This window comes from Impatiens glandulifera, chromosome 6 (genome assembly GCF_907164915.1).
Source record: "Impatiens glandulifera chromosome 6, dImpGla2.1, whole genome shotgun sequence".
Taxonomy (NCBI): domain Eukaryota; kingdom Viridiplantae; phylum Streptophyta; class Magnoliopsida; order Ericales; family Balsaminaceae; genus Impatiens; species Impatiens glandulifera.
In genome coordinates this window covers 40,458,830-40,483,325 of record NC_061867.1, presented here as the reverse complement: position 1 = coordinate 40,483,325, position 24,496 = coordinate 40,458,830, and the positions used below count along the sequence as shown (strand labels likewise).

The 24,496-nt window shown below is 29.4% G+C and overlaps 2 protein-coding genes and 1 pseudogene across 2 annotated transcripts; 2 read left to right on the top strand and 1 right to left on the bottom strand.

Annotated features, from left to right (window-relative positions):
- The first annotated feature begins 552 nt into the window (after positions 1 to 552).
- Positions 553 to 1,995, top strand: LOC124943603 (annotated as a pseudogene).
- A 243-nt stretch (positions 1,996 to 2,238) lies between these two features.
- On the bottom strand, positions 2,239 to 3,570 carry LOC124943602 (coiled-coil domain-containing protein 1-like). Its single transcript, XM_047484087.1, has 8 exons — positions 3,545 to 3,570; positions 3,374 to 3,443; positions 3,245 to 3,310; positions 3,024 to 3,167; positions 2,846 to 2,923; positions 2,716 to 2,793; positions 2,371 to 2,519; positions 2,239 to 2,299 (listed from the first exon to the last, which is right to left on the bottom strand). The coding sequence occupies exons 1-8, from the start codon at positions 3,568 to 3,570 to the stop codon at positions 2,239 to 2,241; spliced, it is 672 nt and encodes a 223-aa protein (XP_047340043.1).
- A 17,722-nt stretch (positions 3,571 to 21,292) lies between these two features.
- On the top strand, positions 21,293 to 24,210 carry LOC124943600 (uncharacterized protein At5g08430-like). The gene is made up of 7 exons (XM_047484086.1): positions 21,293 to 22,218; positions 22,322 to 22,434; positions 22,944 to 23,003; positions 23,424 to 23,474; positions 23,570 to 23,640; positions 23,811 to 23,962; positions 24,059 to 24,210. Exons 1-7 carry the CDS (start codon positions 21,300 to 21,302, stop codon positions 24,208 to 24,210), a joined length of 1,518 nt encoding a protein of 505 aa, XP_047340042.1. The 5' UTR covers positions 21,293 to 21,299.
- The last annotated feature ends 286 nt before the right edge of the window (positions 24,211 to 24,496 follow it).

Below are 24,496 nucleotides of genomic sequence, written 5' to 3'. Positions count from 1 at the left end.
TACTAGCGGAGTTCAAGAGATTAAAAAAAGATGAAAATTAGAGAAGGAATGTATATTGAAGAGAAGTGAGAAAGATGGAAGAAAAAGAAACCCCCAACCCTAACCCAATATTCTTCGGGTCGACTCGTGTCGGGTTGGCGGGTCGAGTTCATTTTTGACACCCCTACATGCACATATATGATTTGTTTATAGAATTTTTCATAACTTCAAACTGAATGTCATTGATTTGTAGGCGACATGTGTTGACAACACTTTCAAAAGGAAGTTTGATCTAGAAGAATACCTCCAACGCGCTCGTGAGCGTGAGTAAAAGGTTCTTCATGCTTATCCCCCTTTCTCTCTCGTATTCACAAAAATAAGAAATTGATCTTGTGTATTCTTCCTTGTAGTTTTCGTGTTTCGATCATTGTATTTTTGTCATTATGTGTAGGAAGAGGTCAAGTCTAAATCTAATTTGTAAGTAAAATATAATTCCTCTTCTCTCGTTCATACTGAAAACGAGAGAAAAGTACAAAAGACTTTTCTCTTTGAAACTAATCTAATAACACCCACATGGATGTGGTTGAGGTTAGGATTGTTTGTTGTTTATGGAGATAGAGAATTTGGATCATGACATAGATTTCTTTTTTTGTTCATTTCAGATCGATCATCATGTATTCCCTGGTTAATTATGATCAACATTAGAATTTGATACCAAAACAACACTTAGAGCACTAACATACTTTTCCAAGCTTGAAGAATGAATAAAATCAATCTTCTTAATTTTATTGGGGTGAGCTAACAGATATGTCTATTAATGTGGTTTTAAATGTCTATAGCAACTAACAATATTTCATATCACTTTGTTATGATATGATGAACTTTAATCATGAATTATTTGTATAATGCTTATGATTGTATAAAATTCTGATATGGCTTAAATTCTGGGTTGTTTTCAGTGGAGAAAAGAGGTTGCCTTTGCGGGTTTTGGGGTAGCTATACAAATGTATATATGTGCAGAGAAAGATGATATTTAGAGTATTATGATCAAATCTTGAAAGAAGAACTGAATTGATAACTGTTAGAATATCTTTCCCAAATCTCATCCTTTAAAAAGAACCTCTCAAAACTTCTTAATTGATTCATGTAGGTATTGGTAATTGATCTGTCATGGAGAATGCACAAGGTATCTCTGATGGACAGAGAAGATGAGTGCATATATGCGGGTCTATTAAAACCATATAAGATAGTATGTATAGCTTTGTTAGTTCCTTTTTCAAATAAATCAACATTTATGTTCATCAAATGTAATTATCATATTCTTTTCATGTAGGTTCTTCTTGCAAGGGCTGATCTACTGAAATTTCTTAAAATGGAATGTGAAGAAAGAGGAGCATCGATTATTTATGCTACTCATACATTCGATGGTTTGAAGGATTGGCCATCCCACGTTGTATGTTTCTCAATTATCTAGTCTCTACACCTAACAATCATGTAAGTGTTCTTATGTTGAATTTGTGCCATATGGTTAGGTTTACATCGCTCGTGGGGAGTTGCAGTTGGCTTTGCCAATGGAAGACGTTAAGAAAGAAAGTAACTTGTCATTAATGGTCAGTTTTTTTTTCAACTTCATATACAGACATGAAGTGTTCATTTTCTAATATGTCTAATTCCATTAGAGAACTGTTGAGAAATGGCTGAGGAAGGAAAGAGACGAGGATAGAAAGATGAGGAGCGAGAGAAAGGCGAAAGGTCTGCCTGAATTTGAGAGAGAAGTGAATGGTAGCTGTGTAATTGGAGATCCAGCCCGATGTGGTGCCTATACAATCAACAATGGTTGGGCTGCTGGAAGATTGAATTCCACTATTGCTGGTGATGATAATTTTATCCTAAGTTCTAATAGAGTTCTTAGGTAGTAATCTTGATGCTCACTGTAATATTTTAATTCCCTTTTTGCAAAATAACAGGTTTAATGTCATTTTTATAATCCTCTATTCCTGGTAATTGATTTGGCGGTTTCTATTCATATTTATACTTAATATACAATAGTTGAATACTAAAACTTGCACATAATAATGTAAAAAGGTATTTATTTATGTAACCTTGATAATTATTTAAAGCTACCATATAAGTAAACATCAAAACATAGGTACTTTTTAGTAAAAAAATAAAGAAGAACGTAGGTAATTAATAAATCAATCAATAAGAACATTTGAAGAAATAGAAAATTAATCCAGAATTATGTCATTTAATCTAAAATTATGACATCTCCATGTAGACCGTGTAGACAGTCGACAACATCGGGCTAAGGCGGTTATGCCTGCCACAAAGAAGAACAATTCTTCTTAAATCAGATACACATCATCAGGCTAAGACGGTTATGCCTGCCACCTTCTACTTGTCCTCCTTCTTCCCCAAATTTTGTACAAACACATCATCCTCCAACTTCTTTTGTCTTCCTTGTCAATATCATTCACATCTTTCTTCTCATTCACCACCTTGTCTTTATCATTCACATCCTCCACCTTCTCATTCACATCCTTGAATTCGACAAAATGTTTAAATTAGATCAAATGCTTGAATTAGACAAAATGCTCGAATTAGACAAAATGCTTTAATTAGACCAAATGCTTGAATTAGACCAAATCCTTGAATTAGAAAAAATACTCAACTTAGACCAAATGCTCGAATTAGACAAAATACTCGAATTAGACAAAATGCTCGAATTATACATACCTCATTCTTCTGCTTGTCTTCCTTCTTCTCCATCACATCCTCATTCACATCCACCTTCTCCACATCATCAATCCCATCCTTGAATTAGACCAAATGCTCGAATTAGACAAAATGCTCAAATTATACATACATCATTGTTCCTCTTATCTTCCTTCTTCTCCACTACATCCTTATTCACATCCACCTTCTCCACATCATCAATTTCATACTTGAATTAGACAAAACGCTTGAATTAGACAAAATGCTCGAATTAGACAAAATGCTTGAATTATACATATTTCATTCTTCTGACTGTCTTCCTTTTGCACCACCACTTCCTCATTCACCACATTCTCCATCACATCCTCATTCTTTTTCTCCTCCACATCCTCGTTCTTCTTCTCATCCACATCCTCATCCTTCAGCTCCACAAGCCCATCCATGTCTTTATCATTCAACTTATCCACCACATTCTAAAAAGAAAAGACAAAATGCTTGAATTGATTAGAAAAAATGCTTAAATTATACCAAATGTTTGAATTAGACATACCTCAATATTCTCATTCACCGGATCCTCAATCAACACATTCACCTTCTCCAAATCTTCCTCATTCACCTTCTCCAAATATTCCTCATTCACCTCCTCCAAATCTTACTCATCATTCTCTTCATCATTCACCTTCTTTTTCTCCACAAGAACATCCACATATTCCTCATTCAATCTTATCCTTCTATATTCCTCCCTAAGTCTGGATGATAATATGTAAGTCTGGATGATAATATGCCAAACTATTCTTGTAGTTGGTTTAAACTAACTATTTAGGTTATGGTTTTAGAATATTTCTTTCACTTGAGCTTAACACTTTCCCAGTCCATATGACCATATTATCTTTATAAAATCCACTATAGAATCAGCTACCTTAAGTTGAATTGTGTGGTCGAAGGAGAACGAATGATAATAAACTAGTCATATTTGTTGATATTTTAAAAGAAATACACTAACAAAAGGAAACAACATATATGTAGTAACACTTCTCGGCGATCCATTCATGTAGTAGAGCATGGCTGAAAACCATAAAGAAAAATAACAAAAATACTTTATTGAATAATATGAGCATTCAGTTGCTGGACATGTACTTTAGAGAAATCTAGGATGCAAGAACAAGATAAAATGCAAACAAAATTCAAATGGACTCAACCACTCTAAGATTTGTTCTACATCTGAATGATTGAAAACCCCAAGGACCATAGGGACTTTTAACAGTTTGAGACCATGACTAGTTGTTCTAAGGCAAGTTTTTTTTTTCAAAGAACCATGGGCTTTAAGGATTATCTATAATAGAAATTAAGCATTTCAAACTTATATAAACCAACATTGGCCTTAAACAAAAAGGACAAAATGTTCTCCCACATTCACTAAAATAACTGTTGTATTGCGTTTTATGCTGAAATCTAACGTCCGAAGAAAAATGTTGTTCATAAACACGTTTTATATAAAATGTTGTCAAAGGAAGCGGGAGGGAGGGATAGCATTTTCAAAGGATGGGATTTGGGAAAGAGATTCTAACCGTTATCAATTCAAATCTTCTTTCAGGATCAATTCTTGATATTCTAAATATCATCTTTCTATGCAGATATATCTATTTGTATAGCTACCCCAAAACCTGCAAAGGCAACCTCTCTTCTCCACTGAAAACAAACCAGAATCAATGCCATATCAGAATTTCAAACAATCACAAGCACTATACAAACAGATTCATCAGATCTAAGCACTGAAAACTAACTAATATATACACATATATACCTCTCCTCCAAGATAACTGAGATCACTAGAGATCGTCAAACGCGTTGTGGAAAAGGGAGCGGGAGGGAGGGAGGGATATGGTTTCTTGGGTTGGAGAGTAGAGTCGTAGAGAGAGAGAGGGGGAAGTCGTGAATGTAAAGAGTTTTTTAAAATTATGGCATATTAAATTTATATATGATGAAAGACGTGAATTATCACTCTAGTGTTTTTATGTATAACGCTAGAGTTCATAAACGTGTTTTATATAAAATGCGTTTATGAACTCTAATATTTTATTAAATGCTAGAGCGGTAATTCGCGTCTTTGAGTAGTAAGTGGACGCGAGAGGGACAAGAAGGACATTTTGTAGGGCAAAAATGCTCTTTTTACAAGATTTATCAAGCGTGGGCCTTTTTTGAAATTAGACCCTTTATCAGGGCAATTTCATCAGATTTTCCCATTATGACGGACTTGTACAAAAAAAAATATATTTAGGATTAACTCCAAAAAATTTAAAATAAATAAATAATATTTAACTAAAAAATTCATAAGATATAATTAAAAAAGGTCAAAATAGCTATTATGTAAATAATAATAATATTATTTTTTTTGAAATATTGGAATATACTACTTTAATATTAATTATTTAAATATAATTATTTATTATAAAATATAATTTAACTATAATTTAAAAGATAAAAATATCCATAATTTGTAAAAATACTACAAATCATATCAAACAAATTCTTAAACATAATTAAAATATAAAAAAAAACATTCAAACAAAAAAATAAAATAAATATATCTAACCTCTCTTTTTTCTTTCACTCTCAGTCCATGCTTAAAAACCTCAAATTGCATAGTTAACACTATAAATATATATATATATATATATATATATATAAATATATAAAAGAAAAATTATGAACGAGCTACGGGTGGGCTTAAACCCACCTCATCCCTAATTAATTATACTAGATTTGATGCTCCATCCTGCACCACATTCACAATATTTATTGACTTTTCATTTTTTCTCTTAATTAATTTTTACTTATTCTATTAAATATTCAATTTTTGTGAATGTGTTGTAGAGTGGAGTACCAAATTTGAAACAACATATTTGAGCCCATCTCCTACGGGTACGTATAATGAGTTTTGCATTCCCTTTTTTCTTCCAACTATTCTGCAAAACGAAACGCATAATACGTTTATATTCTCTCCTCCGATCAAACGCATATATGCATATATACTATTCATTTCACCATTTTGGCCATTTTTAAAAAATGGCCCTTAAATTATATATATATATATATGTTTTGTTTTTAATAACTTTTGATTTCTTTATATGCAAATTGATCCTTCAAATTATTTTTTTACTTTTAATTAAATATTAAATCATTAAATTGTATTATTCTTGAAATTTTATCTATTTTTTATAATTTATAAATTATTTTATATTTTAACGTTATATTTTATAACTTAAATTTTATAAATTATAAATTTATAATTTTAAACGATACAAATAAACATAGAAAATACATAAATATCAATTATCTGTTAGATAATAAATAGTACAATAATTAAAAGTAAAACATAAATAATATAATAGTTAAAACTGTTCATATCGAAATTGAAATAGAAACTCATTCACCAAAGATCGAGTTGGTGATAGATGAAAATACTCGATTTCAAGATTTTATATCTCGGTACGGAAAAATAATAAATAAAGATGCACATATTGAACTTCGTAATGTATTAGTCGATCATATGTGGGAAGAGTACACTACTTCGTTATGTGTACGTGTACCAAGTATTTTTTTTATTAATAATGTTTGTTTTAATATAATATGTTTTTTTATTTAAATGTATTATTGAATTATTTTGTTGTTTATGAATTATTGATATATAATTAATTTTATCATATCATCATATTGAGCAGACAAATGAGCTTGTATCCTGATCTTCCAGTCATCATAGTCTTCCTTTGTGAACATAGAAAGTTTTTTTAGGAGAGACATGATTCTGGTAGATGTTTTTTGCTTGAGAATAGAAAATCTGACTTTGATACCATTTGTTATGATCGATTACAACAATAGAAGGGGGAGGGTTGAATATTGTTGTACTAATTTTCAAATTCAATTCAATTCAATTTTAATCATATTAGAGAATAAAATATGTTTCTATTATTCGACAAATCGTCGCAAGCTTTTGAACGATTTTAAGTGCTAAAATATTTGCTAGATTTTAAGCGGCAGATGCAAGACAGTAAATAAATAACATAGAGTTTTATAAATGTTCAGAGATAAAACTCCTACGTCACCCTTTATTTTGTTTCCAAAAGGATTCCATTAGAAGGCTTTAGTTTGTATAGCATCTACACAAAACAAATCAGAACTCAGGACTTAACAATTGACTATTCTGAACTGCTAATACTCACTCCATTGAACAGACAACGTCTTGTTCAACTTACAATGTTGAATATACTCTCAAATATTACAGTAATTTATCTCTCAGCTTAGCGTAAATGAAATACATAATGCATTTATGAAAGATGAGCTAAAAAGAGAGTAAATTAATAATTAAATTATATATAATATGAGAATTTAATATATATATTTTACCTATTTCGTATACAATATTTATGATTTAATTAAGAACTATTATATAAAATAATTAATATGTATTTTAAAATTAAGTGATAAAATTTATTAATTAATTATTAAATAATAATTCAACTTAAAGTTTATATATATATATATATATTATAATTTCAAATTTATAAACTTCATATATTCTTTTATAATTAATATATTATTTAATTAAATAAGCATATATTATATAATTCTTAAGTTTAATAAAAAAAAATTCATAGCAAATAAGATTTAATAAATTACAAAAATAATATTGATTAAAATAAAAGAATAAGCTCAAAATAAATTAAATCAGAAACCCACATAAAAAACATCCTTCAGCCTCTCTTTTGCGACAGATTCCCGCCGATGTCTCAGCCACCTCCCGTCGCCGCCTACGTCTCATTCATCTCCCATCTTTGACGTCTTAACCACCTCCCGTTGCCGCCTACGTCTCAACCATCTCCCGTCTCCGACGTCTCAGTCACCTCCCTTCGTCGCCTACGTCTCAGCCATCTCCCGTCACCGACGTCTCAGCCACCTCTAGTAGCCGACGTCTCAGTCACCTCCGTCGCCGATGTCTCAACCACCTTCGCTGCCTAGCTTCCACTGTTTAGGTTAGTCCCTAATTCCTCATGTTTTATTTTGTAGTTCATTTAAAAGAAGTCCTTTGCCAATTTCATTATGTAGTTTAGTGTGTTTGCGGGTTATGTGTTTAACCCCCTTATGACCTCATTTTCATTCTATTTTCTATCCTAACGGCAACAAGTGGTGAATATTCTATCCCTAAGGTCCTGGGTTCGGGTCCATCAGGTGACAAGTTCTGTGCCTGGTTAAATATTGTGTTTGCGTCTACATGCTTAATACGTTGTCCCATTTTTTTTAAAATAATGTTATTGGCCTAGTTCTATTTTAAGATTATGGTTAAATTTGATATTTAATATACTTCTAAGTAAATAATTCCTTAATCAATTCCAAACCTAATTTAATAATTATTAAAAAAAAAAAAAAAGTAAAACACAATGAGAATCTCTAGAAATTATGCATCAAAATGATTTTTCTATGATTATATTGACCCTTTTATTGTTTATGTTTTAAATAATTAATAATTAAATTATATATAATATGAGAATTTAATATATATTTTTTATTTATTTAGTATATAATATTTATGATTTAATTAAGAACTATTATATGAAATAATTAATATGTATTTTGAAATTAAGTGATAGAACTTATTAATTAATTATTATAATATTTAAACTTAAAGTCTTTTATATATATATATATATAATTTCACATTAAAAACTTTATATATTCTTTTATAATTAATATATTATTTAATTAAATAAGCATATATTATATAATTCTTAATTTTAATCAAAAATTTCACTACAAATAAGATTTAATAAATTAAAATGATTAAAATAAAATGTATTAACCTCGAAATAAACTATATCAGAAATCCTCACTATGAGTTCTCACATAACTTCCCTTCAGCCTTTGTTTTGCGATAGACTTCCGTTGTCACCAAAGTCTCAGCAATCTTCCGTCACCGCCTACATCTTAGCCATCTGCCGTCTCCGACCTCTCGGCCACATCTTGTCGCCGCCTATTCTCAGTCATCTCCCGTCTCCGACGTCTCAGCCACCTCCCTTCGTCACCGACGTCTCAGCCACCTCCCGTTGTCGACGTCTCAACCACCTCCCGTAGCCGACGTCTCAGCCACATCTCGTCGCTGACGTCTCAACCACCTTCGCTTCCTAGCTTCCACTATTTAGGTTAGTCCCTAACTCCTCGGGTTTCATTTTGTAGTTCATGTACAAGAAGTCCCTTGCAAATTTTATTATGTAGTTTAGTGTGTTTGCAGGTTATGTGTTTAATCCCTTTGTAGCCACAATTTTATTCCTCTTCTAGCCTAACGGTAACAAGCGATGAATATTCTTAACCTAAGTTCATGGGTTCGAGCCCGTCAGGCGACAAGTTCTGCGCCTAGTTAAATGTTGTGTTTACGGCTAAATGCTTAATTCATTTAATCATGTTTTTTTCAAAAAAAAAAATAATGTTCTGGGCATAGTTTTCTTTTAAGATTATTATTAAATTTGATATTTAATAAATTTTTAAGTAAATAAATTCTTAATCAATTCCATACCAAATTTATTAATTATTAAAAAAAATGTAAAACAAAATGTGAATTTCTAAAAATCATGTATCAGATTTTTCTTTGATTATATTTACCCTTTTATTATTTTTGATTTAAATAATTAATAATTAAATTATATATAATAGGAGAAGTTAATATTTATATTTGACCTATTTCGTATATAATATTTATGATTTAATTGAGAATTATTATATGAAATAATTAATATGTATTTTGAAATTTAAGTGATAGAACTTATTAATTAATTATTAAATAGTAATTAAACTTAAAGTCTCATATATATATATATATATATAATTTCAAATTTAAAAATTTCCATACATTCTTTTATAATTAATATATTATTTAATTAAATAAGCATATATTTTATAATTCTTATTTTTAATAAAAAAATTCAATGCAAATAAGATTCAATAAATTAAAATAAAATAATATTGATTAAAATAAACTAAATCAAAACCCTCACTGTTTTCTCACCGAACTTTCCTTCCGCCTCACTTTTGCGACAGACTCCCGCCGTCACCGACTTCTCAGTCACCTTCCGTCGCCGCTTATGGCTCAGTCATCTCCCGTCTCTAATGTCTCAGCCACCTCCCGTCGCTGCCTACGTCTCAGTCATCTCCCGTCTCCGACATCTCAGTCACCTCCGTCTCTAATTGTTTTAATTTTAAATAATTAATAATTAAATTATATATAATATGAGAATTTAATATATATATATATATATTACTTATTTTTATTTCGTATATAATATTTATGATTTAATTAAGAATTATTACATGAAATAATTAATATGTATTTTAAAATTAGGTGATAGAACTTATTAATTAATTATTAAATAATAATTAAACTTAAAGTCTCTTATATATATATATATATTATAATTTCAAATTTATAAATTTAATATATTATTTTATAATTAATATATTATTTAATTAAATAAGTATATATTATATATTTATTAATTTTAATCAAAAATTTCACTAAAAGACAATAACCCAAAAATAAAATAAATTAGAAACCTTCTCTGTTTTCTCACAGAACTTCCCTTCCGCCTCTCTTTTGCGACAGATTTCTATCGCCGCTGTCGACGTCTTAGCCACCTCCCATCTCCACCTACGTCTCAGCCATCTCCCATCTACAATGTCTCAACCATCTCTCGTTGTCGCTTACGTCTTATCCATCTCCCGTCTCTAACATCTCAACCACCTCCTTTCGTCGCCGTCTCATCCATCTCCCGTCGCCGACGTCTCAGCCACCTCCCGTCGCTGACGTCTCAACCACCTTCATTGCCTAGCTTCCACTATTTAGGTTAGTCCTTAACTCCTCAGGTTTCATTTTGTAGTTCATGTAAAAGAAGTCCCTTGCCAATTTGATTAGGTAGTTTATTGTGTTTGCGGGTTATGTGTTTAACCCTATTGCGGTTACATTTTTATCCCATTTTTTAGCCAAACGGAAACAAGCGGTGAATATTCTTAACTTAAGGTCCTGGGTTCAAGCCCGTTAGGCGACAAGTTTTGCGGCTACATGCTTAATCCGTTGTTCTATTTTTTTTCAAAAAAAATAGAAGTAAATAAATATTTTATCAATTCCATATAAAATTTAATAATTATTAAGAAAAAAAAGTGTAAAACACAATGTGAATTTCTAAAAATCATGCATCAATCTGATTTTTCTCTAATTATATTGACTCTTTTATTGTTTTTGTTTTAAATAATTAATAATTAAATTTTATATAATATGAGAATTTAATATATATATATTTTACATATTTCGTATATAATATTTATGATTTAATTAAGAATTATTAAATAAAATAATTAATTGATAGAACTTATTAATTAATTATTAAATAATAATTAAACTTAAAATCTTATATATATATATATATATATATATATATATATATATATATATATATATATATATATATTATAAGAGAAATGATAGAGAGCTATAACTGGAATTTATAGAGAAATAATGTGACATCTTGTAAGTTGATTGAAAATTTGACAACTCTCTCTCCTATTAAGTTTTCAATCTATTTACAAGATGCCACGTTATTTCCCTATAAATTTGTGTCATATATTTCTCGCTCTTTATCATTTCTCATATTATAATATATATATATATATTATAATATATATACATATATTAGAATTTAAAATTTATAATCTTCATATATTCTTTTATATTTAATTAAATAAGCATTTATTATATAATTCTTAATTTTAATAAAAAATTTCAATGTAAATAATATTTAATAAATTATAAAAATTATATTGATTATAACCTCATAATAAACTAAATCAAAACCATCACTATTTTCTCATAGAACTTCCCTTCAGCTCTCTTTGCGACAAACTTTCGTCGTCGTCGACGTCTCAGCCACCTCCCGTCGTCGCTTATGTCTCAACCATCTGTCGTCACCACCTACGTCTTATCCATCTCCCGTCACCGCCTACGTCTCAGCCATCTCCCGTCTCCGACGTCTCAGACACCTCCTTTCACCGCCTACATCTCAAACATCTCCCGTCGCCGACGTTTCAGCCACCTCCCGTATCCGACGTCTCAGCCACCTCCCGTCTTTGACGTCTCAACCACCTTCGCTGCCTAGCTTCCACTATTTAGGTTAGTCCCTAACTCCTCAGGTTTCATTTTGGAGTTCATGTAAAGAAGTCCCTTGCCAATTTGATTATATAGTTTAGTGTGTTTGTGAGTTATGTGGTTAACCCCCTTGTGGCCAAATTTTTATCCCCTCATCTAGCCTAACAACATCAAGCGGTGAATATTCACACCCTAAGGTCCTAGGTTTGAACCCGTCAAGCGACAAGTTTTGTGCCTGGTTAAATGTTGTGTTTGCGGCTACATGCTTAATCCGTTGTCCCATTTTTTTCCAAAAAAAAATAATGTTCTTGGCCTAGTTCTCTTTTAAGATTATGATTAAACTTGATATTTAATATAATTCTAAGTTAATAAATCATTAATCAATTCCATACCAAAATTTAATAATTATTTTAAAACAAAAAAAAAGTGTAAAACATAATGTGAATCTATAAAAAATCATGCATCAAACTAGGGTTGCAAATGAGTTAAGCTGTTCGTGAGCCGTTCGGTAAAAGCTTGGCTTGAGCTTGACTTTGACCGAGCTCGAGCTGGCTCGTTTAATATTCAAGTCGAGCTCATATAATGTTTGTTGATGCCTTGTCGAGCTTTTTCGAGCCTCATAGTATATAATATATTTTTTATTTATTTATTTATTATTAAAACTCAAAATTCAAATAATATATTTTTTCCACCTTTTCTTTTCAAAGCTCATATGAAGGCCCACAATCCATAAATTAAAACCCTAATTCCTAACATATCTACGTGACTTTTCATCTAACCTAATCTTCTTCATATAATCTATAACTGAAAACATTATTTGTTAATTAGCTTATATCTACAAATAAAATGCATACTCTACTTTGTGTGGTGATTAATTTCGACATATAAATGGAATGAAAAAGAAGACTAAAGTAAGTTTTCATTATTAAATCCTTATGTTACATACTGAATATCACCTATTTAATTGAGTTTTTATTTTTTCAGAAAGAAAAGACATACCAAGAAATTTTGTTGTGAGTATCTACTTCTTAAAGTAAGTTAAATTTTAGTTATTTGTTTTAACATTTATTTTTTATCTTAATTATTTTTAATTAAACATGTAATATTATTGAATGCAGGTAATTGTACGTGTGCTATGATTGAAAAACATGAGTTAAAAAAGAATATATTGAATGTTCAAACAAATAATATAATTTTGTTCTTTGATTTTTGAATTTTATGTTTTAGAATTTTGATTAGTAATGGTGATTTAATGTTTTGGATTATCATGTTTTAGAATTTTGAATAGTTATGATTGTTTCATATTTTAATTTTGAAATATCCTGTTTTAAATGTTTAATATGTATAAAAGTTTGATATTTTAATTTTATAAATAAATTTGGTTCGAATTTGAACTCAAGTTTGAGCTCGAGTTTGAGCTTGAAAATTTAATTTTTGTTCAAGCTTTCGAGTCGAGCCAAGCTTGTAGGTAATATAGTCGAGTCGAAGTCGAGCTCAAAATTATAAGCTCGTTCGAGTTCGAGTCGAGCTAATAAATACTTAATCGAGTCGAGCTCGAGCTCCAGCAAGCTTGAGCTCGGCTCGACTCGACTCATTTGCAACTCTACATCAAACTAATTTTCTCTAATTATATCGACCCTTTTATTGTTTATGTTTTAAATAATTAATAATTAAATTATATATAATATGAGAATTTAATATATATTTATATTTTACTTATTTCGTATATAATATTTATAATTTAATTAAGAATTATTATATGAAATAATTAATATATTATTTTGAAATGAAGTGATAGAACTTTTTAATTAATTATTAAATAATAATTAAATTTAAAGTCTCTTTTATATATATATATATATATATATATATATATATATAATTTCAAATTTAAATATTTCATATATTCTTTTAAAATTAATATATTATTTAATTAAATAAAATAAACATATATTATATAATTCTTAATTTTAATTAAAAATTTCACTACAAATAAGATTTAATTAATTACAAAAATAATATTTTTTAAATAAAAGACAATAAATCCGAAATAACCTAAATCAGAAACCCTCACTGTTTATCATTGTTTTATCGTACACGTTGAATCTTCTAAGAACTTTATTCTCATATTCTTCTTGTGGAAGTTTGAGAACTTCTTTATCCTTGAGAATTATTATTCCAAAAATTTGTTTCGTAATAATGAAATCCTTCATTGCAAACTTTTCAGATAACTCATTCTTTAGCTTGTTAATCTAATACAAGTTTTCTCCAGCAATCAACATGTCATCAACGTAGAAGAGCATGTACGATTTATCAAACCTTTTAATATAATAACAATGATCACCTTCACATCTCAAAAAATTGTTATTTTTTATGAAGCTATAGAACTTTTTGTACCATTGCATTGAAGTATGTTTTAAACCATACAAACTCTTTTGAATCTTACACACAAGCTCATATTTTCTTTTGATTTCAAAGTATTGTGGTTGTCGTATGTAAATCTCTTCATCCAAATCACCATGAAGAAAAGTAGTTTTGACATCCATTTGTTGAAGATGAAGGTCTTTTTTCAAAACCAAACTCCAAATAGTTCTGATTGTCATCAATTTGACTACTAAAGAGAAAATCTCATTGTAGTCAATACCTTCCTTCTGTTGAAATCCTTTCACAACTAACCTTGTCTTATACCTCATGATTTTATAATATTCTTCTTTAATCATGAATATCCATTTATTGTGAAGTGATTTCTTTCCCTTTGATATCTTAGTGAGCTCCCAAGTCTGATTTGACGTCATAGAGTCCATCTCATCTTTCATTGCAAACATCCACTTAACTGATTCATCATATTGTATTGATTCCTCGTAGCATTCAGTTTCGTCTATATTAGTCAACAAGATATAGTTTAGAGATGGAGACCACCTATAAACTTATTTTCGATTTCTTGACAATTTTCTCAACTATATAACTGATGTTTGCTGATTTGCCTCTAGGGTCACGTTCTCAACGATTTCATCTTCAACACCACATTGGTCTTCTTCGACAATCAGTATATATTCAACAAAAAAATCTCTCAAATCGACAGTACTAGTCTTTTCCAGTTTGGAATCACTATTTGATGTCTTCCCAACACAATCTTTGTAGAGAACATGTTTATTGAAGATAACGTTTCTACTATGAATGTTCTTTTGATTTTGATCATCCCAGAAACGATAACCAAACTTGATATCACCATAACCAATGAAAAAATATTTATTAGACTTTGGATCAAGCTTGCTCATATCACATTCATTAATATGAACATATGATAAACAACCAAACACTTTCAAATAAAAATGTTACTTTTTTATTGCTCCAGACTTATTCAAGAATTCTAAATTCAAGAGGAACAAATGGTCCTCTATTTATCAAGTAGGCAACATTGTTGATAGCTTCTGCCCATAAAGATTTAAGCAGCACATCATTCAATCTCATGCTTCTAGCACGCTCGTTCAATGTTCGATTCATTTACATCACAATATTCTCTGAAATTTGAACTGATGTACTCGCTTTCGTTGTCGGATCTCGAGCATTTAACTTTCTGATTTGTTTCATTTAAAACCAAAACCTTCCACTTTTTAAAAACCACAAATACATAAGATTTGTTTTTCGTAAAGTAAACCCATATTTTTCTTGTCAAATAATATATAAAAGTCACTTAATAGTATGATCCACCAATTGAAGAAACATGTGTAGGTCCCCACACATTAGTGTATACTAACTCAATCATTTCTTTCTTGAGCTCATTCCCAATTTTTAAAAAACTCACCCATTTTTTGTTTTCCAAGAATGCAGTTTTAACATAATTGATGTTTAACAGACTTCAGTTTTGAAATCTGTCTATTCTTTAAAAGAATTTTCATCCATTTTTTGCTCATATGGCCCAACCTGCAATGTCACGTCTCACTGTTCTTCGAGTCATCAACTATATCAACAACTGTTTATCTACAAGTTGAAGTCGTGTATAACATTCTAATTTTGTGACCTCGAGCAACAATTATTGCTCCTTAGTCAACTTCCACGCACCATTTCCACAATTTAAATTGTGTCATTCTTCATCAAGTTGTGTAACAAAAATAAAATTGCGCATTAAACCTGAAATGTGTCTCACCTTATTAATCTTCCAAACATAATCATTTTCCATCTTAACAATATCCAGTGGCTCACCATCTGCGAGAAAAACTTTACCACAATTTCCAGCTACATAATTCTCTAGTAATTCTTTGTGGGCAGTGATGTAGAAAGACGCTCATAAGTCCACAACCTATTAATCTATCAGAATATCAAGAGACAGAAACAACACATTAATGACAATTTCTGTAATTGCGTTGGATCCATCGTTTTTATCATCATTGTCTCTCTTTGGTGCTTTACAGTTCCTCTTTAAGTGACCCTACTTACCACAATTTCAGCAATCAAATGTCCACTCAGACTTGGACTAACATAGATCTTCTCTTACCCCGGTTGAAATTTTTATCATTACCTCTGTCCCTATTTTCAATATTTAGAATAGAACCTTTGAACATTTTACCATAATCAATTTTACGAACCCTCCAGCATGAATATGATCTTTAACTTCAATAAATTTCAATTTAGAATTTCCAATAGAGTTACTAATTGTTGAGGTTCTCAGCTATTTGGTAGAGATGCTAACAAAATCAAAACACTAACTTCATCCCCAAAATATATCTCAATAGATAGCAGTTGATTCACAATTATATTAAATTCGTTCAAATGAGTAGTGACAAAAGTACCATCAACCATTCTTTAATTGAAGAGTATTTTCATTAAATGTACCTTGTTGTTAGCAGATGGTTTCTCATATATATTAGAGAGAGCTTTCATCAGACCCATTGTGGTCTTCTCCTTTGCTACGTTGTGAGCAAAAGTTTTGGCTAGCGTCAATCTAACAACTTCCAAAACCTGTTTATCAAGGATTTTTCATTCAGCTTCATCCATCTTCTCTAGTTTTTCACTCAAAGGAACATAAAGATTCAATATTAAGAAGAAATATAGAGTTTTTGTTCCACACTTTATTTCTCTAAAATTCTATTTTCATTAATGTAAACCCTTATAATAAGATATTTATAGGGTAAACTAATAAAACTTAAACAACTTGGTCAGGCTTAAGCCAAACTCAAATACAAACCCAATAAACTTTAATTAGAGTTTTTGTCTCACATTTTATCTCTTTAGAATTATGTATTTATCAATATAAACTTTAAATAATAACATATTTATAGGATACACATCCTAAAAATAAAACTTAAACATCTCTTAGTTATGGTCACACCCAAACCTAAATACAAATTCAATAAACTATAATTAACGATTGTAGAGTTTATTATAAGCAGACACAATAATTCAACATCTTTCTCACATTTATTCTCTCATAATTATAATATTATGTATATTTTTCTTTTATAATTATATTTGACGTTCTCTTATAATTAATATAATATATAAAAAATGAATTAATTATTTAAAGAAATTATTTTAATTATTTAAATAATATTAGGAAATTATTTAAAATAAAATATAATTAATAAAATAAATTTTAATAATAATTACAATAACTAATAATAATATAATTTTTATATAATCAATTTTAAATATTATATATTAATAAAAAAATTATAATAATTTAATTAAAATATAAAAACTTAAAATATAAAATAACAATTTTATATAAACAATACATTTAAAAATATTAAAAAAAAGTTATTTTAATTATTTAAATAATATTAGGAAATTATTTAAAATAAAATATAATTAATAAAATAAATTTTAATAATAATTACAATAACTAATAATAATATAATCATTTTTATATAATCAATTTTAAATATTATATATTAATAATAAAATTATAATAATTTAATTAAAATATAAAAACTTAAAATAAAAAATAACAATTTTATATAAACAATACATTTAAAAAATATTTAAAAAAAGTTAAGTATGAAAAAAATTTAATAAAAAATATTATTAAAAAAATTATATCTTCTCAAAATATATGTTTTTAAGTAAAATATTATATTTTATTTGATAAATTATTTATATATAATATTAATTATTTATATACAATATTTTAAAGATATTATCTTATATTATTTATGTTTATAGATAATTTTTTATTTATAATTAAAAAAAATTAAATTATTCAACTTAAATATTTTATATACTTTAAATAATTATGATATAAAAATAAAAATATTTTATATTTTTAATTAAGTAAAATATAATAAAAAAATAAAATAAAAATATTAATACTAGTTTTATTTACTAAATAATATTAATATTTTATCTATAATAAATTCAAATATTATAGATAAGAAAGTAAATATCCAAACATTATCAATTAGAAAGAAATGATTAATACTCTTAAATAAACACTACATTTCTATCGATTATATCTATTATTATTTCACATATTCTAAGAAAAACAAGATTATTTCTATTTTTTTCAAAGTTCAAATTTGAATTTTAGTATAACATCTAAATGTATTGTCTATACTACTAAAATTGATTAATTGTATTGAACTTCTTATTTTCATTTTGCTGTCATTTTTCTGTGCTTGAAGCTTTGAATAATTATGATAGATGATAATTTCTCACTTCGATAGTTCTTTCAACACGTGTATGCTCTCTATCTCTACACCATTGTTTCCCACTTTGAAATCATACATTGAAAGCATAACTTTTCTTTTCTTTTCTGCAGAATCTGTCGCATTCCTATTTGTTTTATGTGATTAATACTGTTCAACTTTATTGAAATCTTTCATTTCATAACTTTAAAGAGAGAATTCCCGTTGTTTCTCTTACCGGAGACGAAGTTGGAACGTTCATTTACAGGGAAGTTCTTTGCGGGTTGATAATTTTTGTTCTTGTTTTTTGATTGAAGGATCTTTTTTTTAAGATGAAGTGGAATACAAGGGCTAAGAGGAAGAAACAGGAGATTAGAAAGGAAGAAATTGCAGAGGATTGGTGCTTTGTTTGCAAAGATGGTGGGTCTTTACGGGTTTGTGACTACATGTAAGTATTAAGCTTAGCCATGCCTCAATTTCTTTGGGTCTATTCAATCCAGAACAAAAATTGATTATTTTGTCTTCTTTTTTTAAGATTTGTTCTTCTATAGTCAAAGGGGACATGTAGATGTGTTGCATGTAACATCTAGCCACATTTTACAACTTTGTAATGTTTTGAAAACACAACTGCAATGATTTGTGGGGATAAGAAGGGAAATTTCAGAATTCTACAAGTAAATCTTAGATGAAATTAGACTTAGATTTCAATTTGTTTGATCTGGGACAGTGTGAGTAAAAGCAAAAGGAACATCAATTATGTCATATATGAAGTATTTGGCTTTTTGGTATCTTTGTAACATGATATAGAGTTGTTTGGTATTCAATTGAATGCATATTTTGGCATTTGTTAGGTAACAAAAAAAATTAGTATCATTCAATGTTTTCATACATTGATTGAACAAGACTTTTTCTGCTTGTTTGGAAGTTTGGGCAAAACATGATTATAATTTGGTTTTTGGTTGTAGGCAGTGTTTAAAAGCTTATCATCCCGAGTGTGTGGAGAAGGTTGACTCTTTTTTGCGTAGTAAATCTAATTGGGCTTGTGGTAAGTAATCGAATCTTACACTTTTTCCTTCTTATTTTTTCCATTTTAAATAAAATCCTTCATTTTTATGAATAAAAGTCATGTAATCAACTTAGGATTTGCCAAAGTTAGTGTCTATTTTGATTGTTGTGGAAATTCCACATTTTTATACATCCATTTTTGTAAATGATTGAAAGTTATCATTCTGAAATATACTTCCCTCACAAGTGATAAGTTAGAGACATGAATGATTTGAACCTTTACTGGTATCAATTGAAATTATCTTTGATTCTTCTAAATTTATATTTCAGAGGTTTTAGTAGAAAAAATTAATTTTATTGTTATATTTCTATTCTTAATGTTTTACAAGTACTGAAACATAATTAGACATGAATGTTAGTTTTAAAAACCTGAAATAACTTTAGTTTTATTATTTTATTTTAATAGGATGAGTAGGAAATGAGTCAGCATGCATTAATAGATTTACACATACACATATAACAAAAAGAAATTGTCAGCATCATTGCTTGCATGTTGAGATAAACGTCAATAGTTATACAAATGTCATGCTATATAATTTTTTTTTGTCTATTACAGGATGTCATTATTGTTTTAATTGCAATAAGACTGCGAAATATCACTGCTTTTGCTGTCCAAAAGGCGTGTGTCAGCAGTGTGCAGATAGCGTTGATTTTGCATGTATTAAAGACACCAAAGGGTTCTGTCATAATTGTGTGAAGCTTGCACTACTTGGGGAAGCAGGCGAAACTGTAGACTCTGATGGGGTATGCTTGAATTTTCTTTATACTCTAATTATGTTTTAGTAGTGTGCTTTGTTTCTTCTTTTTGCTTGACTGTCTGTTTTTGGTGAAGAATAATGATTTATGTTTCAAGTGAAGCTATGAATGTGAATTATGTCTGTTAACCTTAGGATTTTCAAGAAATTTCTTAAGATAGAGAGCAATACATGAAGACAGACTTATATCTTATATGAATTTTCTAACTAGTTTATGTTTCCTATGTCTTCATGTATTGCTCTTTATTAAACTAACAAGTGAAAAATAAGTTCGCCTCAGAATCCCTGCATTGATTCCCACAAACAGGCACAAACTAACTTCTTTCTTAAAGATCTTCAACCGTTCTTCCATGAAAACTGTGAAAAGTAGAGAGGATAACCCTTGTCTTAGCCATTTTGAGCTTTTGAAGAATCTGGTAACTTCACAGTTGATTATAATATAAAACATTGGTTCAATGATACAGGTTTTGACCACTTCCTTCATTTCTCCTCAAAACCCATCCATTTTTAGGATATCTAACTCTATTTCATTCTTTCTTCTATCAATTGAATCGACTAGTTCTTTAGCGATGATAGATGCATCAATAATTTTTCCATAAACAAAATTCATTTGATGATGTGAGATGAGATTCTGGATTAGAGCTTTAAATCTATTAGCAAGTGTTTTGCTAGTACTCAATAAAAGTTAAAACTTGGTTAAAGGTTTGGACTTTGCGTTCTCTTCCCCATTATAAATTATGATTGGGGGGGTCGAGCTCGCTTCCTAAACTAAAAAGAAAACCAATTACTGATAGTTGAAATTTAAATATTCGGGGTTAATAGACCATGCTCTCGAGTTTCAGGTATGAAAGAATCCAGTTATATGAATTCAGTTAGACCATCCTATTAAACATCTTAGCAATTGCAACCAATGTGCTTTCTAACTTTATGAACTGTCCTTTCTATGAACACGTCCTTCAATTTTGTTTTGTCCTTGTTATGCAGAATTCTTTGGACTTTAGTAATCGAGAAACATTTGAGTGTCTATTCTTGGAATATTGGGTTATAATTAAGAAGGAGGAGAATTTGACATCGGAAGATCTTCAATCTGCAAATACTGCTTTTAAAAATTGGAACAAAAGTATTAGTTCTGACTCAGTTTTGGTTGAGAGTTCAGAAAGCGATACAATGTCAAGCTTCTATAGTGAAGATGAAGAAAAAGAAATAAAGTCCCCACAAGTAATGAAGAAATCCAAAGATGAAGCGTCTGGAAGCAAAAACAAAGCCGCCAAACCGAAAAGAAAATTTATTGACTGGGGATCAGAAGCTCTCATCGAATTTCTTACATCTATTGGTAAACAGACAATCGATAAATTATCACAGTATGAGGTGTCTTCTATTGTCAGTCGATACATCAGTGATAACAACTTATGTAGTATGGAAAAGAAGAAGAAGGTTTTGTGTGATGCGAGATTACAATCACTATTTCAGAAGAAAACATTGAACAAAAACAAAATATATGACCTCCTAGAACTCCATTTTGCTGAAAACATTGAAGTACTCGACGATGAATTCTGGTCATTTTTATCGGATGAGGATGATGATGGTGTGACTGCGTCAACAAAAAAGAAGAGAACGTTAAGCACAATTAAGGAAGCTGCAGAAACAGAGGAAGTGCAGGAGGAGGGTCCAAAAAGTTGTTTTGCATCAATTGTTGAGGAAAACATCAAGCTTGTCTTTCTCATGAAGAGTCTAGTGAAAAAAATGTTGGATAACAACGAGTCTGAGGCTTTTGATGCCAAAGTAATAGGCTGCTTTGTGAAAATCAGATCAGACCCAATGGATTACTCGCAGAAAAACCGTTTTCAACTCGTGCTAATAACAGGTTTGTATTTGCACATATCATGCATCCATATTAATAAATTATATCAATTTTATATGTTTCATCTATTCTTGATGTTTTCATTGGATGCACTAGTTTTATTTTGGAACTACGATTAATTTTCTCCATACTTGGTTAGGTGTGAATCGGATTATGCAGGATGATAAGATGAAGGTTAACCTGCAAGCCTCAACTGGGAGAGTAAACATCGACTTAGATGTAGAGAAGTTATTCGATGGTATATTCAACAAGGTAAATTACACACAACAATTTCCTAGACCTGCAAGTAACTAAAGAAAATTAAAAAACTTGAACTTATTAATGAAAAGTTTTGCTAAACAATTTTATTATTTTCTAGGTAAAACTGTTATATTCAATTAGAGTTTGATTTAATTTTCATTTTTGTCTTCAATACATTCATTTGCATAGTTTTTCTGTTTTTTTACACTACTATTCATAAATAATCAACATAATCCTCTTTGATCCATCTTTATTCCACAATGATGTCGCTCTAATCCCCATTTTTTTTCTCACCGACACTAAGGAGAAATAATACTCCTCGATTGCTTATCAACCATCATAACATCATGTTCTGTTCATGTTTATATATTTTACTGTTAGAATTTTGTGTTTGTTTGAGAATAGAGTACAACCAGACTACTCTCTATGGTATCTTGTTGTGGGAAGACTCTGATATGGAGACATAATTAAATGGTTTTTTCTTAGTATTTTTAACTTTATAATGATTTTGAGTTTTGCAGGATGAAGTGGATGACTTGAGGAACAGAGTGGAGGATGGTTCAATCCCTAGGCCCACTGTAGTAAGTGCTCTCATGTGTTTGTATAACTTTTTGCATATATTATATTGTGATTTGTCTCTCCCAACGCCTATTGAAATACCATTTTTTTTAAGATTCTGACTTCCTACCTAGGCGATTTATACATCAAAATATTTTCAATTGTATAAAAAAAAATATGTGTTTGATCTTCTTGAGGAACTCCGAGCTCATTAACGCTAGTTTTTTATGTTTGTTTGTTGGTGAGCATATTGACTTATGTTTTAATTGTTGTTTCCCAAATGGTTAATTCAGTTGTGATTCGGGTATGTTTGGTGACACTTTGAGCACTCGTGTTTTTGTATTGTTTTTGTCATTAAATTTAAATGACTCTCATTTATATTATACTGCATTGACTTTTAAATTTTTTAATTCAATACTGTGTATTACTCTGTACTGTAATAGGTGGACCTTGATATGAAGGCCAGATCTTTGCATGTAGAGATCACAAATCATGTATGTTTTTTCTTTTTAATCTTTTTGCTTGGTGAAGGAGAATCTGATATATATACTTAGCTAATGAATGTTTCCATTTGAATTGGATTTTGCAGGCAATTGAAAGAGAATTAATATCTGTGGGCAATCTTATTGATGTTTATAATGAGAAAGGGTGGAGGGAAAAATATCCTTTATTAGATCACTAATATTTCTCATAGTTTTCCCTTGTTTTTCATGAAATATAATCTAAATTAAAATAGGAATGTCATTTTCAAACATAAGAGCTGACAATTTCTCATGCTTTGCACATTTTTATTTGATATCATTGTTATTCTTAACCTTCTAAGTGGTTACATTGTTTGTAGTCCTAGATAGGAGAGAACTTCTTAAATCACCAGAAGAACAGAGAAGAATGTTAGAGACGGTTCCTCAGGTGGTTGCTGCTCCATTAGAGCTCGATCTTAATGCATCTCCCACCCTCAATGTTCAAGCCTGTGTAACCTTAGGTAAACCTTGATTACATTATAGTTAATTTTGTTTATCCATTTTAAAGATAAAGTGACTAGCTTAATATATTTTTCCCTTTATCTTATTTATGCTAGGTTCAAAGGAAGACAATGTCTCGACGCCTTTGGTTAATGGGGAAATGCCTACGGCTAATGAACCAGAAGCAGGCAATGTTGGAGAAAATAATGAAACAGAAATAATCTACAGTGATGAAGATGACTCCTGGATGTTATCCTGGATGTGGTGAAAAAATGGAATGGACAACCACTTTTGAAGTGGTGAAATAAAAAAACATTGTGGAGAAACATGTAGTTTTACATGGTCTTCTCGAAACAATTCTATGGGTCTTTCTTTTAGCAGACATTCTATATTTGTTGTTTGTTAAATTTATTTTTTATTTGACTGGAGTTTTACAATATTATCATGCAAGTTAAGTTTTTGACATGTTTCTTTTGCCTCTTTATTTTTAGCATATTTTTCATTAATAAAGCAGTTTTTTTTTTGTTTAAAATGTAAAAAAATAAATAATTAGT